General features: G+C 48.0%; 1 protein-coding gene across 1 annotated transcript in view; it reads right to left on the bottom strand.

Annotated features, from left to right (window-relative positions):
* LOC8043944 overlaps window positions 1–19127 on the bottom strand; it is a 77393-nt gene that overhangs the window by 27533 nt on the left and 30733 nt on the right. The window contains exons 3-5 of the mRNA XM_042290953.1: window positions 14628–14725; window positions 5392–5552; window positions 1356–1510 (exon numbers count right to left, since the gene is read on the bottom strand). Coding sequence (XP_042146887.1) covers window positions 1356–1510; window positions 5392–5552; window positions 14628–14725 — 414 coding nt within the window. The remainder of the gene's footprint in view (window positions 1–1355; window positions 1511–5391; window positions 5553–14627; window positions 14726–19127) is intronic.

Here is a 19127-nt window from a genome sequence, read left to right as displayed (position 1 = left end):
CCCCCCTACTGTAATGGCTTCTAGGCGATGTAGGTACTCTAATAAATAAATAAATAAATAAACTCTAAACAGAATGGAAAAAAATCTGTTATAATTATAGTGCAATTAAATGCAAAAGTGCAAGCGAGCTGGACAAGAATGACGAAAATAATCCCTGGAGAAGGGGAACAAGAGGGACAAAGGATAAACACCAATCTCCAAACACAGCTAGGTGACTGGCGAGCGACCGAAAAAATCCGCCTGGTCCGGGTATCGAACCCGGGACCTCTCCATTACAACTGGAGCCCTCTACCACTGACGTCTAACCAGGGGTTAGACGTCAGTGGAGCAAACGGGTTTTATCAGCCACCACCAGTCTGACACCAACAAGGGTGAAGCTTGCAAATTCAAGGTTATAATTATAGTGCAATTAATTGCAAAGGTGCAAGCGAGCTGGACAAGAATGACGAAAATAGTCCCTGGAGAAGGGGAACAAGAGGGACAAAGGACAAACATAAATACCCGGACCAGGCGGATTTTTTCAGTCGCTCACCAGTCACCTAGCTGTGTTTGGAGATTTATGTTTGTCCTTTGTCCCTCTTGTTCCCCTTTTCCAGGGATTATTTTAGTCAAAAAATCTGCTTCGAACATCTAAGCGAAGAAGCGGTAGTAGTCAAGCTAGCAGACGATGCCTGGTAAAGAGTACTAGCAGTCTGGCGTTCTTGGCAAACTGAAACGTTAAATAATAAAAAAAAGAAGTAACGGTGCCGAGGTGGAGGTGCTGTGTTCTGAACTAGATTTTTACTGTTGCTACACACGTCCAATAAAACAGTCTGAAGGAGAGGGCAAACATTTCGCGCTCTATGTCAGCCAATAAAAAAGGGAGACGCGAAAGGGAAAAAAAAAAGCTGACCTTATGCACGCAGGTGCTGCAGGTTAAAATAAGCAGGACAGGCTCGCCCCGCGAAGCCCTCCTGCTTTTCCACTTTAGCGGAGCGAACCCCGGAGAGCAGGCGAGTCACTCTCCGCATCGTCTCGCCTCCTCTCCGGCCTCCCCAATCAGAAAGGGTGCAGGAGGTACAGTAACCTACACGGGAAGTGGGTGTAGAGGAACCTTATTAGAGGCATGCCGTCATAGCTGGTCTATACTCCGCGAAAGCTAACGGAAAGCCGGGCGAGTCGTAGTAGGATTACATTTTTCGCTACGTGATTCGTTCTTGGACATTTCTGTCAGCTAATGACGCCATCTGATTGTCTGCGGAGCATACGACGACACGTGGGTCTGGCCACGCCCTGAACTTCTTAGGCCTGCAGTGAAGACATACAGAAAGGATCGCTCCCGGCCCGAACGTGGCGACGTGAGCGCGACCGTGTACCTCTGCTCTTGGGGTCCAGGAAGACGAGCATCTCGAGCGGGGTCCCCGGCTGCACGTTGAGCGTGGTGTCCAAGACCCGTCCGTTCTGCCGGATGGCCACGTCCAGGTACGGCACCGGGGCTCGGGCCTCGATGTACTCGGTGATGTTCAGGTGCCTGCGACAACCCGTTACAGCTTACAATGCACTCTCGGAAGTTTCTGGAGATAATACAGCCCCGAGACGCATTCGGAACACAAATCGTTGGTCGTCCCTCAGCTGGCTCTACGAGTGAAAGGGGCAATCTAAATCATGCTCCAATGGCCACGCTGCGGCAAAGCGGCGATGCAACAATTTTTGTACTTTGCGCAAATACCGCTTAGAACGAATCCCTGACGTTAATGACCTATGAAACACCCGTTCGTTTTTCATCCTTTTTTTCTGGGACTTGTCCCAGAAAAAAAAAATTAAAGAAAAAGAAAACGACCGCATCTCCTTGTGGTGAATGATGTTGATTGGGGCGAAGCTCTGGTAATGCTTCTCTGCGTAGACGCTGAGCCGCAGCATGCCGAGCCTTTCGTTCGTTTTCATCCATGTCAGAAAGAGAACGTGTTGTATAGAACGTGGTTATATACGTATTTGAGCATTTGACCGCAGCGCCCTCTCGTCTATAAACATTGAGCCAATGCATGCAAAGTTCATAATTACTTACAGCGCGACAGGGACAAGGGTAGACAGAGGAGAAAGCACACAGGACAAGCGCTGAACTAAGTTCAGCGCTTGTCCCGTGTGTTTTCTCCTCTGTCTGCCCTTGTCCCAGTCGCGCTGTAAGTAATTATGAACTCTTACCAACTCGCCCAATTGTCCATTTTGCATGCAAAGTTTAACGAGATTATATACGAATTTGACCGCAGCGCCCTCTCCTGTATAGACGTTGAGCGGCTACATGCAACGCTTCATCCATGACATCCCCAGCTCTTGAGTTCCTACCACATCTCAGAGCCCCCTACTCGTCCCGCAGTCGTGGCCGAGTGGTTAAGGCGATGGAATAGAACTCCATTGGGGTCTCTCCGCATAGGTTCGAATCCTGTCGACTGCGCCAACATCCTTTCTGTTTTTTTCATAATTTTTTTTTTGCCTTACACGAGCACGTCAGCTCACGAGCACGAGCACCAGCAAGATCGATGTGAGCACGGACGCCGGACGGACGAGGCTAGACCCTAAGGAGCTTCGCCCCTAAAACGAGCAGCGTTCACCTTCTAAACTCGCATTCAGAACAAGCGGCCACGTGATATGGAGACGATTATATGAAGCCAATGTTGATCATAGCCACGCACTGGGGTTGGCAAAGCACAGGACACGCGCTGAGTTCCAGATATTATGATGGCTCGGCTATTGTCGTCGTTGCAGCGATTGGACACGGGCCACTATCCGAATGCTTCTCGAGCTAGTAATTATCACGAGGCCAAATCCAGTGCCCACGGAATGCTCGGGTCTAATCTATAAACCGCATTCAAATATCGTCATTGGGGTGTACTGCGATCCCCACGTTACGTCATCGAATTTTGCGAAGGAGAGATTGAATGAAAGCCATCTCTTTTGCCCTTCAAATTACACCGCAACAAAGGCGTTTCTTGGCCAGTGGCGTTGCGTGCGAGTATCCTTGAGTCCCACTAGTGCTAGTAAGCTCGTGTAAAGTGAAAAACATTCCAATTGAATATCGTTGCATCGGGGGTGAAAAGGCATATCCGAAGCCTTTTCACCCCCGAGACCAATGTGGTATCGGTGCCAAAAGGGCGCCCAAAACTTTCGCGACTGCGGCAGAAGGGCCATTGCATTGTGACACCAAACGATGCGCTCACTGAGTGAACCGATTCAAGCGAGAACAACGATCGGTACGCAGAAGGCCCAATGTGGTGGTAGACACTACACACCCGGGGACTTCGGAGAGCCCAGATATGCCGTCGTACGGAAGTGGCTAAATTGCTCCTCCATAGGGTGGAACTGGTGGCACCATACCTTAGAGGCAGATTCGCTTTTTGTCTTTAACAGTTACTGACATTTACTTTTGCGATTCAGAGCAAATTTGCACGACCGACAAACACGCCTCCCCATTTCTGCGGAACGAGGCGGTGGGGTTAAGTCCTCGAAGGTCGAGTCTCAGAGCCGTACCGCAGCCATAACTCAAGCCGGCGGGAAGGTGCATAATGCGGGGAGACAGCGAAAAAGAATTACGCAATGGGGACGAATAAAACGCCCAGAATCCAATTAGGCGCGAATAAACGAGGCGTGCCTGCCCAAGCAAGGTCCCACAAAGGGCAACTCGACTGCGTCTCACGGCGCGGGTTGAGAAAAGGAACACTAAAGCTGTCGCGTAATTGCCCGGACTGCAAATGTCTGGAGACCGCGCACACGCTGGATGCTTTTGCCCCCTTAATATTCGTGACGATTATTAACGGGAGAAGCGGCGCCCTGCAAACTAGCGCTACCTTTAAACAGTGTTACACCCCGAGTCCCAAAAAACAAAAAAATGCACGCGCCTCGTATGCATATTTCTGAAACTTCTCGCGACTTCAAGGTAGACTTTGTCGTGGCAACAGTGACACTTACTAATTAGGGTAAACTTGGGAATAAAGTTAGAGCGGAGTGGAGGTGTCTGAGAAAGGTAAAACTAAAACGCACGCCTCGACTTTGTCCCTGTAATTGAAGGCGTAATTCAGTGCGGTTGTCGGAAAACTTTTACCGAATCGGGACAATAGCTTAAGATGTTCGTAAAGTCGGACGCGGTGCACATAAAGAATACGATTGTTACCCTGAGCGGATCGCTCATCTGAAGGTTTGGCAAACTTTACCGAAGCAAGACTACCGAGCTGGAAAACCTAAGTATTTACATTGGCAAAAAAAATTTTTTTTTTTTTTTTTATATTTTACTTTTATAAACGAAAAAAGCACACTTCAAGTGTATTTCTAGATTGCTAGTATATATACTTTCATTATCCGATGCGTATCCTTACGTACTTTTAGTGTGTTTTTCTTGTTACAGCGGTGTGCTTAATCCAATCTCGAAAGTAAGATATAAAAACTGAGAGTAAATGTTTAGTCTACCTCTAGGAGCCTAAACACACACCATAAGGTGTTACAAATCCAGGGGCTTGTTCACGAATCTGCGGGAAAAACCGGCGCGTACTCGGAACGAGCTCGACCTTTCACCAAGGGTATATTTTAGTTACACATATGACCATGTGAGTTTTCACGGCGTAGCTCGGTTCCTGCGCGTAATTAGAACAATACCCTAGACGTTATCAACGGGGGGCCGGCGGTCTTGGACGTAGACGATCGAACTCACGAAGAGTTCTCCTTGTGGCGCCATCTGCTGAAACGCACAGCAAGCACTCGGTTGAAAGTAGGCGACCCCCTGCTTTGCTTGCGTCGGTTCTCGGGAGATGGCGCCATAAGTGCAACTCTCAGATAATTCGGTCGTTTGTGTCGGGGACCGCCGTCGAAAATGTCAAGAGCTTATACAGTGTGTTTCTCGAAACGCTGGCCAAATCATCCTGCGAAAAGTTCTCACTGCGCAGAAAAACAGTTAGGTGTATTGGTCTTTGCCAAATAGCTTAACTGAGAAAGTTATTAACGAGCAGTATATTCCGTTTACTAATTTATAGGGAGTAATTATCTTTTAGTAATTAATTTTAAAAAATATGGTTTCAATACGAAACATTCTAGGCATCATCGCACACCACTAAAGACGCAGTTGCACTGTTCGTATACCTCATACAAGAAACACGCTGTTCGCTGCACATCACGACTTCATATATGCTTCGAACATGTCTGCAGGCAGTTTTCGCACGACCAATAGGACCGTCATATAAGGAATGCCTCAGACAGTGCCTTTTGTATGACGTATTATCTGTGTGACCACGGCTTTCAAGAAGAAACCTCTGGAGCCCACAAAGTGGGCTCGTTTTTCTTTCGAAGCGCGCAAAGTACGGCCTGGAGTCGTGCCGGCCGGCGTCTAAGAGGCGCCGCGACTGCGAGGGCGAAGGGGACTTGGCTCACTCGGGCTCGATGAGGTCGAAGGGCAGCGATTGCCTCCGCGAGCGGCTGCCGGAAGTTGAGGTCTGGTTGAAGCCGCCCGGAAGCACGCACTTCGCCAGGATCACTTCCGTTTCCTCTCCGGGCGTCTCGATCATCACCCTGTGGTAGAAGATCCTCTGGCCCTGCGCACCGAATTGGACCGCGCCCAGTCAGCCCGTCGGTTCGTGCAGGCACGCTGCCTCGAGCGCTCACCAACGTGGCACGTAGCGTGCACTGTGGTATCTTTGCGCTCGCTTCGTGCTATCGCTTTCTGAAACCCACAGAGGCACGATCGTGCACCGCAGAGAAGGCTATACTCGGCGACAACTTTTCTTGGCAATGCAGTGGAAGGTACAGGCCCGCGTTCCCTCTCCCATTTTGAGTGTGCGAGGGCTCTCCTTCTCTCCCCGGAAATGGGGGAAGAGGAGAGCCTGCGCACACTCAAAATGGGAGAGGGGACGCGGGCCTGTACCTTCCACTGCATTGCCAAGAAAAGTTGTCGCCGAGTATATATGCTTATTATATTGCCAGTAACAGCTTAAAAAACACAAGGCGTGGCGAGTTACGGGCCTACAATTATATGACCACTTTCTCTAAGGGTTCGCAAGGGAGAAGTGTGCGTGCATTCTTCGTTGGCTCTCAAGGTGAGCGAGTGTGCCCCCGCGTATTAGCTCTTTCTCGCGTGAGTTGAAACGTGGTGGCGCCAGTGTGCAAATAGCCTCCCAACATTTCCGGTTCTGAACAAGACGCCCAGTTTCAAAGTATTTGCGAAAACAAACATTTATGCCATCTTCTGCAAGTCGCAACTTACAGCACTGTCAGACTTAACTCATTCTTACGATAAAGGAATGATGAGTACAAAGAATAGGAAATATGCGTTAACCGGAAGTGTGCCCGAGGCTACCCGATAGATGGCGCGACTGAGTTTGTTGCCAAACAAAAAAAGGGCGAAGGCTTTCGAGTGCATTGTCAAAGAAAGGTTTCATTTGGTATCTATAGTGTTTACGTTGCGCGCCGTAACCTAACAATGCCTCCTATACTTTGTCTCATCCTACAATGGACTAAAGGCCAAAGCCACGGGCCGCCAGGTCCAATCACGTTCTACGCTAAACTATGACATGCCTACCTTTGATTGGGGGTGGACGAATAACTCTCCGAACCGAAAAACGCTGCATCATTTCTATATCTTCGACGCTGCAAACAGCCTGTACGTCGCGGCTTTTTTTCAATGTAAAATTGTTGAGTCACTCACTTCTATTCGATTCGAACCACTCTCCGCCGATCCCCATCAGTGATCCGAGACGCGGGCTGATGCGTGCATCAAAGCGCAATACCACGCAATTTCTTAGTGGCTCGTGATTGGATCTGGCGGTCCGTAGCTTTAGCCCTTAGTCCATCGTAGGGTGAGACGAAGTATAATAGACCCTTTTCGACATTAAACCTGGAAACTCCCATCAATATCATCGTCTTGGTGTATGTACAGGGCACTGTAGTGTATGGCGTCTGTGCCAAACTAATGGAGGTCATTTGAGGCTTATGAAGAAAGAAGTTCAAGGTACAATCACGCGAAGGATATATGAGGATTGCACGTTCGAGACGCCAGTCCAGCATGACGCATAAAGTAGATACAACGGCGGCGTAAGAGTTCATTTCGGAGTATGGTTCAATGAATTGCATGGCGCAAGTGTAAAGGCCTGTTCACACATACAGCGGAGCGCTAAGTTAGCGCTACAGGAGCGCTCCAAGGAGCGCTCATGTGGCGCTTCCTAGCGTGTGACTTAGTTCTAACACAGCGCGCGATTAGCGCTTCTGTAGCGCCTTGTTAGCGCTTCAGTAGCGCCTTGTTAGCGCTCCAGTCGCGCCTTGTTAGCGCTTCAGTAGCGCTTCTTGTACCGCGGTGCTGCGGATTAGCGCGTGCACTGCGGTTCCGGTTCCTGTGGAATTGGGTGTGTATCACCTGCACCATGACTGACATGTGGGATGCTGAAATAGAAATGCGACAAAAGCTCTTTGATACGCAATTAGTGCATATGTGTGTGGACGGCTTGACGCTCAGAAGAGCCTCCTGGGTGCGCGAAATCTTTCGCCACCAAGATACCGACGGGTACCTGGTGAACCTTGTTCCTAGGCTGAGGGACCGAGACACAGAGCTGTTAAAAAGGCGGTTATTTTTAACTGCGTGTCTTTGAAACCAGGGTCACGCATATCGAATAGAAAGCGATGAGGTCGTACCCAATCAATAAGTCGCTCAATGTCCATGACTCTGGGTCGCCTGCCCGAACCTTTGCTTGGAGAGCGGCTGTTTTACTTCCTCTTCTTTCAATGCCAAAGGAAAAACAACAACAAAGGAATCGCCGTGCACGCGCTGCTCCGCAGCAGCAAGCACGGCACAAGGAGCATGAAAGCGCTAACAAAGCGATTCTGTAGCGCTAACAGAGCGCTAACAAAGCGCTTCTGAAGCGCTAACAGAGCGCTACTGAAGCGCTAACCGAGCGCTACGTCACGCGCTAGGAAGCGCCACGTGAGCGCTCCTTCGAGCGCTCACGTAGCGCTAACTTAGCGCTTCGCTGTATGTGTGAACCGGCCTTAACTCTAAAGCCTTTTTTTGATCGGGGAGATTTAGTCGAGAAGCTTGTGGATCGCCGCTTTCAAGTTCTTATGTTGATACCATCAAAGCTGAAACAAATCGAGAAATAATAACGAGCTAATCAAAGAGCCAATTCTCATCTGCCATTGATGTGCCAAAGCCACGGTGCCCGATGAGATATAGTTTCAGGACTGCCATCACCCTGTCGAAAGACTGTGAAACTTCTTTTCGAGTCACCAGGCGACACTGAATTTTAAAAAAAAGGCGTCTTTGTGCCCACGAGAGTGAAAAAATTTACACTTTCGTAGGCGCCTTGACTTCATCTAGAAGGAAATATAGTTTCATAACCTCAAGGGGAAAGTTGTAAGAAAGCTGATAAATTCAGCCCAGCGAAGGCTCTCAAGCGATTCACCGTCTTTTCCTGCTGGGTGAAGCACGTTGAAGGCCTCAAGTAAGCAGTCGTAGTGCACTGACTAAATTACTCATTTACAACTTTGGACCGCCATATACCTCAAGGCTAGACCCCGGCCTCTCGTTGTCAAAACCTTCCCAATCTGTCCTTTATGATTTTTTTTTTTTGTTGCTCAAAGTATTCAAAAATGACACAGCGCTTATACATAGTTCTGCAGCTGAACTTCACCGAGACCGCGAAATCATCAAATTTATCGCACTTAGGTGCCTACATTTGTGAGAAGAACAAAACAAATAAGAGTTCTGGAGGTCTACGATGTAGTTTTTTCTTTAATTTGTTTTCTTCCACTGACGAGAAACGAGAGGTTTTCCCCGAAACATCCCGCAATTACATCCTCCGCTCGTTGTCGCAAGCACCGCCTACATCCTTAACGTTGCCCTTGTCTTTAGGGTACTTTTTATCGGACGTAACAAACCCACTTACCACAATTCATTCTCCAATCCTGGGGCCCTAAGCTGATCCTTTGGCGAGAATGTCGGCGAGATTTCTGCCCGCCGTGGTTGGCCAGCGCTGCGCTTGACCTTGGGGCTGGCCAATGGCGGCCGTCACAAATCTCCTCGAATTTTTCGCCGAGTGTCCAGCTTAGAGACCCTGTGCTCTGTTTCACTTCGAGCACCATCTGACGACGCCAATCGAGCCGAAGGTGCGTCGGCACGGTACTCGCCGCCTTTGTGCGTGCTCCGACTCAACCTAATCAGGCAGAGTGAAGGCTTCTTTTTTTCTACGCGAGACTGGTTTATTTGGAGATAAGAAACCCATAAAGACAACGGCCGTCGTGACCATGACGATACACTTTTCGCTTTGAATCATGGTTGATCGTCGCGTCGGCTCCGGTCCAAATGAAACGGAGTATCGAAGTGTGCCGGATTTTCGATTATATATCGGCGGAATGGAGAGCAAAGCGCTGGATGGCTTCACTTCTCCAAGCACCGCCATCGTTTGATCCTGACAAGTGCGCTCCTATTGGATGCCGGCGACGCGTCGCCATTTTTGGGCTCGTGGCACGCACGCTCTTATTTCTCTCCTGTGGCTGCCGGTGACGCACGGCCGCTTGCGAGCACGCTCCCATTGGCCCCCTGCAGAGGCCGTCGCCGCGCAGTCGCGCCAAACTAGACTGGCGGCGACGCTTCGTCGTTTTTGGCTCATGTGCGTCCCAGCATGCACCGGCTTGGCAGTACTTGAATCCGTTCAGCGCTTTAACTGAAAGTGACGACGACAGCCTGCGCAGTGAGCGCGGCTCATTTCGGAACCGCAATATCCTTTCCTTTTTTTCTTTTTCGTTCGTTTTAGTTTTCAAAGGGCAGAGTCGAATTTACGTTACGGCGTGTGATTTGGGCAGCCCAATGTCAAATGTCTCCTTTCTAGGCCCGAAGGCCGCAACCTTCGATAAGTACAACTGTGCGCGTGCCCCACATTATTCCTAAACTGTCTGGATATCAAAGCGAGAGAAACGCGCCATGGTGTTCGTAAAATTAACCGCTGCCCCACGCGTGCGCTGTCTTCGTTATCCTGATTGCCACCGAAATCGAATCGGCCATCCGCCGGGTTAAATTGGCTTTAGTCCAGATGCAAAAGTCTGTATGTTTTTTTGTTTTTTTTTATCATTACGCCAGTTTCGCCACGAGCGCATACAGGCTTGCATAGGAGAATTTATCACCCGTTGTTGCTCCGAACATATTTACCGTTTTGTTCTCCGGCTAGAAAGTAACACGATGAGAACTGTCATACCTCTTGCCACTAAGGCAACAAATAAAAAAGCGCGCGCGCGCGCACGCGCGCACGTACAGACACCCCAACCAAGGGTTCAGCTAGAGCCACTAAATGAGCTGCGCTTAGAGTATCGGCACTCCGTTCCCCGACATTGTTGTGGGCGCCGCCATTTTGGGGCTTGTGCAGAACAGACGCAACTGCCGATCGTCATGATTCAAAAGTGCGACCTCCTCAGCATTAGATTCGGTATTAGGAAGCTCATGTAATATTGCTTTTCTCTGTCGCGAACTGTTTAAACATTTGTGGAGGACGGAAAAGCGTTTCTTGTGATTTCAGATAAAGCTTCAGATAACTGGCAGCCATGATTTTAAGACACAATATGGCCAAGTGTCGTTACTCTGAAGCGTAGCTTATTTAGTGGCACTAGGTTCAGCCGGTCTTTTAAAAAGAAAAAGGGAAATAAAAATGCGAACACCGCAGCCGTACTGTGATTGTCTACTCGGCACATATCGAACAAGCGGGGCTCCTAACGCAGCGCAAACACCGGCGCCCACTCAGACCAAGGGCCGCGTAATCAAATTTTGGATTGACGCGAACTCCTCCAACGGTAAAAGCGCGGGCGCCGTTGATCAATAAACCCCCCGGCGACGCGACCCCGACCGTGTGCGCGGTCGAGAGGAAAAACAAAGGGAAACAAAGCAGGGAGCGGCCGGGGGACCAACGCAGCGCTGGGCACCTCGGGCCCTGCGCAGGTTAGCCCTTGGCGGGGGCGCGAGAGGCGGCCGCGCCTCTCACTGCACCTTCCGAGTCGCGGCGGGGACACGTACAACAGCCCCGGTGCCCCCGACGACAAGCCCACCCGGAACAAACGCGCGCGGCGGGAAACACAATGGACCGTTTGCCGAATTACTCGAGCACAAAACAGACTCGTACGCGAGGCTTTACCTCTGTCTGGTCACCTTTTCCGGTAACGAAGTAACGAAGTATAGTTAGCGTTCGAGAGAAGAAACGCGTAACGTATTTTCGCTACCCTTTGACGGAGTAACCAGGAACTGTACATCGTTACTTCTGAAGGAGATCGTTTGCAAGTCAAGTTAGCCTGTGTGGTTCTCGCCCTGGCTCGCGCTTTGGCCTTTCACGGCAAAGAAGCGCCCACGAGAAAAGAATAAAAGGACGCCTAGGAATGCGTAAGAAAGCAATACCGATAATTAAGGGCACCGAATATCGCGAGGTGACTCCCTCTGCAGAACAAGCGACACATTCAAAGTAACGAGAAAGTAACTTGTTACTATTTAATCTCTATAACGAGTAACGTGCTTAGTTACTTTTGAAGCGACTAACGATATCGGTATCAGGTTACCTTTTCACTAACGTGTACATGTCGGGCATCAATGAGAATGATCGGAACGTAAATACACGTTTGCATTCCCTCGCCTTATTTGTATCAAAGATTCCAAGTAAATGTTCAGTCAGTAATTGACGAGCGCTCGTGCAAAGTGCCATTTGTTTTAGGTTTCTGCTTGAGAACAGTGCATCTGCCCACGCCAACACTTGAAGCGCGTGCAATAGACCGATCTCACTAAGCGTTGGGCGCATGCGTAAAGCAGCCGTAACTTTAGTTCACAGGAGGCAGAAGGCCGTGCACGCGAGGGCTCGTGCCTTCTCGTGCTCTACACGCGAAGAGCTCCAGCGAGGTTGTCGCACGTGCAATAAGACTAAAGTTCCTTCAATGCATCGCGACAGCGGTGGCGTAGTCAGACTGGCTGGTGAGATCGGTCTATTGCGGTCGCAGCACGCTCCTTCACGCCTGGGAAAACAAGACGAGTTTGAAGAAACGCGCATTAAAAAGGCTTTCACACCACAAAAAGGATACATATATAGATTAGCTTGGTCGAGGCGCTATGTTATGATGTTTAGACAACAATAGTTAATGTTATTTCGTAGAGCGGCGTATTTCCTGAAATAAATTATCAAAATTGAAACCCTCGCCCAGAGACCAGGGCGGATAAATGGGACGTGAGAGACGACGAAAGTCCCTGGAGATGTTTCACACCCTGCGATAAGCGTTCTAAAGGTCTAAAACAAAACAATGTCCTCAAAACTACGTTTTATGGGTTCACATATTTTTATTAGTTTACGTGTCACTCAGACGGCTTAATATTTTTCAAATATTGAAATTTCAATATCGTCACTGAACGTGGATAAAGAGTGGAAAGCGGAAATGCCACGAACGGCTGGCTGCTTCTCGACAGGCAGTATTGCGGCAAAAAGCGGAATCCTAAGTCGAGCGGATTTTTCTTTCTGGGAACATTTAGTCACGCGCCAATGCATTGTTAGAGGGCCTTTAAGGCTATGCTTGAATACGCTGATGTGGATTACGTCGAGGTACGACTGGCTGCGAGTTATCATGGCAACAGAGAGTGCGTCATTTGGTTTCCGTGGCAACTCGCAATCTTCTTTGGGCGTACGCCCCCACAACGTATTCGAACGTAGTCAAAAGATACCGCGCGAAGAAAACTTTACCTGTAGAAGTAAGAAAGCGTAACGACCTCGGGAACTAAGTGCAGCCAGGGCGAACGTCTGGGATTGCAATAAATCGTAATTATTAGCGAAATAAGTCACTAAAATTTACTAACCAATGTTTCAATTTCCGAAGATTAACATATGGTTACGATTAGAAACCTGCTGACCACTGAATCAACTAAATTTAAAAAAAGAATTATCAAGTAAATAAAACATTTACAGCGACTCAATTTGGACGCATTTTTAGCCTCGGTTTTCGGTCGGAGTGTATCTTTGCGATAGCGGTCCTGCCCTCTGGTGTAGGTTTGTGCGCGGCAACGAGGGAGGCGAGGCGGTAGCTTCGCGCCGTGGTCACGTGGGGACAGGTTGGGCAGGTGCGCTGGAGCAAACATTCGCTCCGATAGGAAACCAAATCCCAGAAACGCGACAAAATAGAGCGTTAATTAGGAACGCCGTAAAATGCTGTACACACCGTACATATTTCTAAAAAATAGGTTGATTTGGTGGTTTTTAATGGTGCTCAAAAAGTTTCTGATTGGAACCATATGTTTATTTTTACTAATCAAAAACGTAATTAGTTGAATTTAGCTAATTATTGTTGTTCTAGCTTTATTCTGTGACGTCAGCTGTGGCTGAAAGTTCCCAGAAAGCGTTTATTGCTCGCTCAAACACCCTATGTTCCGCTATTTTTAAAACACTTCCTCGGAACCCCCGGTGTAGTAAAGGTAAGCCACGCATGGCGGATAAAATCACGTCAGTGACAGCTACCTCGGGGACCGATGGTGAGAAAAACCTTTCAAAGCAAGTAAAGTTTACGCAAAAGACAACAAAACGACGCGAGAGCGACCCGTCTCGTCTCGAGGGTTTTAAGTACGGACCATTCCATTATCTCCTGTTTGTGAAGCGTCAAGCGCGCGTCAATGCGACGCAAAACAAGAAAGAGATACCAAATACTTGGATATCCGCGCGAAAAAAAGAAAAAGAAAAGGGAGCATCAACAAGGTTTTCAAGAGTGCCGATGAAACGCTCGCACAGTGTAAGCCCCTGGCGAGACGGAAGCCCACTTTAGTTTTATTCAATCTGGAGCTTCGGGCAGCTCTCGGTGGGTACGCTCTTGTTTTTCGGAGGACGCGCGACGGCGCGGCCGTCACTGGAACGGGACGCCGCTGACGCTTCTCCCGCAAACCCAATAAAGCCGTCAACAAAGCGCGAGCTGCTTCGGCAGCGGTACGCGTGTGTGTGTGGGGCCTTAATGCGACATTGGTAAACACGCTTTGAGATGCACCAACGACACACATGCTTGCGCTCCATGCGATAAGTATAGCTTCAACCAAACCTGTACGCGATACTTTAAATAAAAAGGTAACCAAGTACCGTTACTCGCTACTCGTAAAAATTGGAACGTTTTTCTTCACGGTGTCTCTGAAAAGAACGCTTTGCTTGAGGCTAGACGTAAATGGTTTTGCTTATCATGTTTAGAGCGCGGTGAGATGTAGCCTCCATTGATCTTCTACGCCAAAGCGCAGTGATGGGCACTTTCAGCGCCGGCATGTCATGTCAGGTTAATGGGCTCAAAAGACTCTTCTTCGAAGCCTTTTTGAATTACTTTGTTGGCAGAAGTATACGTAACGCAATACGTAGAAGTTAGAGCCTGCGGCTTCACGCTTTTGAAGTTGAAAGTATATTCATTTGTACGAGACAATTGCTATGGTAACGGAGTGTATATTCGATTCACTTGGATTCTGTGACTTTTTTTTCGACACCTCCATTATCAAGATTAAAAAAAAGAGAAGAAAATCTCCACGAGATTGCGCTCAATCGCTGAGAAGGCGAGTGGAGAGGGGAAGTCAGGTGCGTTTCTTTTGGAACATCTTGGACTCATTGTACGACAAGGAATTGGGCACAGTGGTGCCAAAATCGCCTTACGGTGATCTTGTTGTGCATCCGCGTGGTGCCGCACGTGTAAATATTGTCCAGGGGCAGGCGGAAGAGAGCCTTGCCCGGGGACAGCTCCGGTTGACAGCCTGCGAAGAGGGGAAAAAAAAGGGGGGGGGGGGGGGCATGTGAATATGCAAGTCAAGTGAGTTCGAGAGATTCACCCCCACAAATGATATTAGGCGACTGGTAGAATAGGGGATGAGATTACGAACACCGCGACCCGGTTTAGAAACACTGTGTGGACGGGTGAGTCGACCCCCTATGTTTAATAGCAGCTGGAAGTAGGGCGTACCATTCGACGCCACATATGTGTTCGTTGTTCAGGGCAGATGCTCAGAATGCCTTCGTATCTAATAGATAAGAAGGCGTTCATGGTCTTCATCATCCTCCGCCGAGCAGCGGTGGACCGATTTCAAGTACGCCTCTTGCAGAAAACAGAGCAAAAAAAAAAAAAAATAGACAAAGCACGAAAAAAAAAAAAAAAAAAAAACCGAGAAGGAAGTAAGGAATGATTTGATTCAAAAAATACATTTTTGCGCCAATTGTGTTCACGATGTTTATCCAAGTAGCCGAAGAGTACATTTTAATGAGTCCTGGATATGCATACGTGGCTTTGGTGATAATTGAGAGCATCACCAGAAAATGTGCCCTGTTTAGTACTAGCTATGCAAATAACAATAATAAGTCAAGCTCTAGTCGCCGACTCTGGGCCCGTATTGGACACAGCGTTCGATGTCAATTTCCTTCCAATTGTTACGTAGGCAAGCTCGTTGATTTCCGGACCAGGGTTCATATATATATGCGCCTCTAGTTTGAGAAGCCAAAAACATGACGCTGGTCAATGTCGTTTGATGGAAGTTCACAAGACGTCTAGTGTTTATACAAAACACATTCGATCGAAATCTCGCCATATGACTTCTGAAAACGCCTACTGTCTGCATGCTGCGAACTAACGTTCGAAGTGATTTTCTTTTCATTCCGTCTTAATTTAACCCTTCTGAGTGGCCTTGTAAGAACGATGTCATCTACTTCAGTTCTAAGCCTCGGGCGAAAAATGTGAAGGGCGTGAGACTAATAGCTTCAGTGAAGCGTCATCCTCATCTCATTTAGCGGTGAGAGTTTCCGGTGCTGTTACTCACGCCTGCACAGACTTAATGCAGCGCATAACGAGTAATGCGTTGCCGTTACTCATGATTTGTTATTTTTTGTAAGAAATAAAAAAGAAGGCGTAACCCTTTGCGAAGGAGGATAATCGTATTTCAGTTACTACTTCAGGAGCAACAATTTAGTAACTTTCTTTTTGCCGGGAAATGTGTTCAGCTACCAACATTGCCCTCACCGATTTTCTCGTACTCTATTTCATTACGATCTCAAAGTTCAAACGTACACACATATACACACACACATACACGCACACAAAGGCACATAAGGACAATCATTTTTAAGGAAGAACAGCGACGAACATTGCTCGGTCGAGAGTTCACATTTTTTTTGTGTGATAGGTATGGTCCGCCACCAATTTCTCCCCCTCCCCCCCTAAAAAAATATGAAATCTACAAAACTCAACGAAGAAAAAGTATCTAGATTTAAGCTGAGGTTACGCGTGCTTTTTGTGATTCGATACCAAATAAGTAACCAAGTGATTAAGTAGCATACCTGATTACATTTAACAAGTAACTCTACTGTCTCCAAATATTCTGGATCCGTGGTATCGCTATCTTTACCTTAAAGATCAAGAAAATTGGCCCCCTTTCATTCAGTACAGCCGATGAGAAGAGATGCGATGTACCAACAGCCATGAAGTCACTGTGGAGGGAAAGGATTGAGTCCACCCCTTTTGCCGCTGAAACATGCATTACCACTGATGCATTCTACTAATTTTGTTGGTGTGACTGTTGATAAAAAAAATAAAGACAGGTGTTACTAGTACATCGTGAAGCAGCGTACACTCAAGGAGCTCTTTCAGAGTGCTTACTCAGTCGCACTTTTAGCAAGGCGTAGGTTAGTGCCCTGTCAACAGGGCTCCTCCATTCCGAGACAGCTTTTTCTGGCATCTCCGAAGTAAAGATCACGCGAGCACAGCGGCGCTCAATATGCACGAGCACCCGGGTACGCATAGATTCGGCTTCGTTACAAAGAAAAGTTGTCCCCAAGTATAGATCCGCCGTCCCGTTGCTAATGCATCCTACACAAGACGGTCTGCAGACACTGGCTGAGGCATTTCTTGTATGACGGTCACATTGGTCTAACAAAAACTCTTTGCAGACATGTCCGAAACATACATGTGTATGGTAGGGTTGTTCGAATATTCTAAATTTCGAATAGTAGTTTTGAATAATGTACTTTTCGATATTGGCTTCGAAAAGGACTGTACTATCCGAGTCTTTTCAATTGCTGATTTCGGCGTGTTAGCCCCATTGAGGGCGCTTCTTACTGAGCACCGGTGCACTGCGGAGAACCAATACCCGCGAAGGCGAGCTCCGGGGGGTTGCTTCTCTGCATTACATTCGTGCTCGGTAAGAAGCGCACTCAATGGGATAGCCCGCCGCGAGGAACACTTGAGAAAGTATGAATATCGCAATTGTATGCTTGAAAGAAAACCATACATTCAAAGCGGGATGGTGCACGCGTGCCGGCTGTCTCTGGAAGAAAATGGAAACTTTGCCAATGTCTACATTGTAGTAAAAGTATCAAAATTAAACTGACTGTTATGCAAGAGTATAATATGTTAGACACGGATGCCCTTACAACCTGCGTTCATCATGCGCGATTCATTTTTTTTAACTCGAGATTAAAGAAAAAATATTTTATATAGCAATATTTGTAAATTCACTCAATTGCGTATAGTTGGCCATCTGTATAAAATTCATTTTATGTCAAATTCGTCGTTTACCTGCCATCCCAAGACATCAAATCAAACCTTCTGAGGTAACAGTTCATAAATATAGATAGCTGAAACTGAGCTTATAAATGAACAAGGGGAACAACCTTCACAAGTTTTGCTGGTTTCTCGTCTAAGCATTGTGCTATGGTAGTGAAAGACGTGGAAAAACTATTCGATATTCGAATAGAAAATATTCCGCGAAAACCACTAATCACTTCGAATTCGCTTCGAACTCAAAATCCACTATTCGCACGAGACTAGTATGAAGAAAACACACTTAAGGCCCGTTCACACAATTGCGACCTCTTAGAACCGGGTGCCCTGGGACCTCTTAATATCTGTTACAGCGAGAGGAAACACTGGCGCTATCAGTGGGTAGCTGTGTAAACTTGGCGGTCCGGCAAATTTTGTATTTCTCTCGCGCATTATCCTTTCTTTCTCGGCTAGAAAAACTTTAGTCAACGTTATAAACAAATCTTTCTTATAGGTATTACGCACATTTCACGTCAGAAATTCCGCAAAACCTTCGCTCCTGTGAAATGCAGTTCCATTGTCACCGCATAGATGGCGCCAGAGAGCCAGTGTGTTCTCTAGTCCTAAGAAATTTTAAGAGGTTTCAACAGGTCTCGTCTCTCTCGGTCGTACTCGGTTGCAAGAGTGTGAACGGGTCTTTAGAATATGCTTGAGACCTGTCCACACCTGTCACCATGCCTGCAGCGAACGCTGTGTTTTTTTGTATGAAGTATGAGCAGTTATAGTGCGCCTTTAGAGTATTTACTCAGTCGCACTTTTCGTAACGAGTAGGCATCGACCCGTCGACCGGACTTCAATGACAAAAAGTAAGGCCGGGAAAGAGTCAGTCTTCCTGTCGTCAAGGGGATACCCAATCCGACGCAGCTGCGAGGCCTCGACACATAAAGGCGCGGTCATTGCCAAATGAAGCCCAAGCGACTCTGAACACCGTCCAGCCCCAACCCGCTTCGTTCGAAGAGCCTGGCCGGAGACGGCAGCAAAGAAGGGGCTCCGATGGGAGGCAGACAGGCGACGCAAAAAAACCAAGTCCCGAAAGCCGCCGCCACTGCAGGAACGGCCGCTCTTCCTTCCAGGCCCGCTGTTGACACGTTCGCTTTAATGTCCCGCCGAGGATTTTCTCGGAGGGATTACCGCAACCTCGTTTCGCTCTGGGGATTGGGCACTTCGTTTGCGAAAGTTGGACGCGGCCCAGCGCTTCGTGTGAGGCGGGCGCGCGAGCGCAGGACCCAATCAGGGAGAGGCACAATCCGAAACCCCGATAACGACGGAGAAACTGTTGCCCTCTTTGCGCCTGGCACAGCAACCTGTCAACTTCACGCGTTAACGAGGTGAACCGCGCTTATACTAGGATATCTTCGGAAATACTAGCCGCAGTCCCGTTATAGCCATCCAAACTTCGATCAACGTGTTACCGAATAAGAGGCTCGAAAAGCGGGCCACTTAATGCTTTCCCACTGCAGAAATTTAGAAAGCATGAACGAAAGTTGACATCCCGCCAGAATGCAGGACGCTAGAGGTTGGAAAAAATATCACAAAGTTGGCGAAATTTACTGTTACCGGAGTACAGCGTA

The sequence above is a fragment of the Ixodes scapularis genome, unplaced genomic scaffold, assembly GCF_016920785.2.
Source record: "Ixodes scapularis isolate PalLabHiFi unplaced genomic scaffold, ASM1692078v2 PGA_scaffold0__279_contigs__length_252992795, whole genome shotgun sequence".
Lineage (NCBI taxonomy): Eukaryota > Metazoa > Arthropoda > Arachnida > Ixodida > Ixodidae > Ixodes > Ixodes scapularis.
This window is presented reverse-complemented; position numbering and strand designations above follow the sequence as displayed.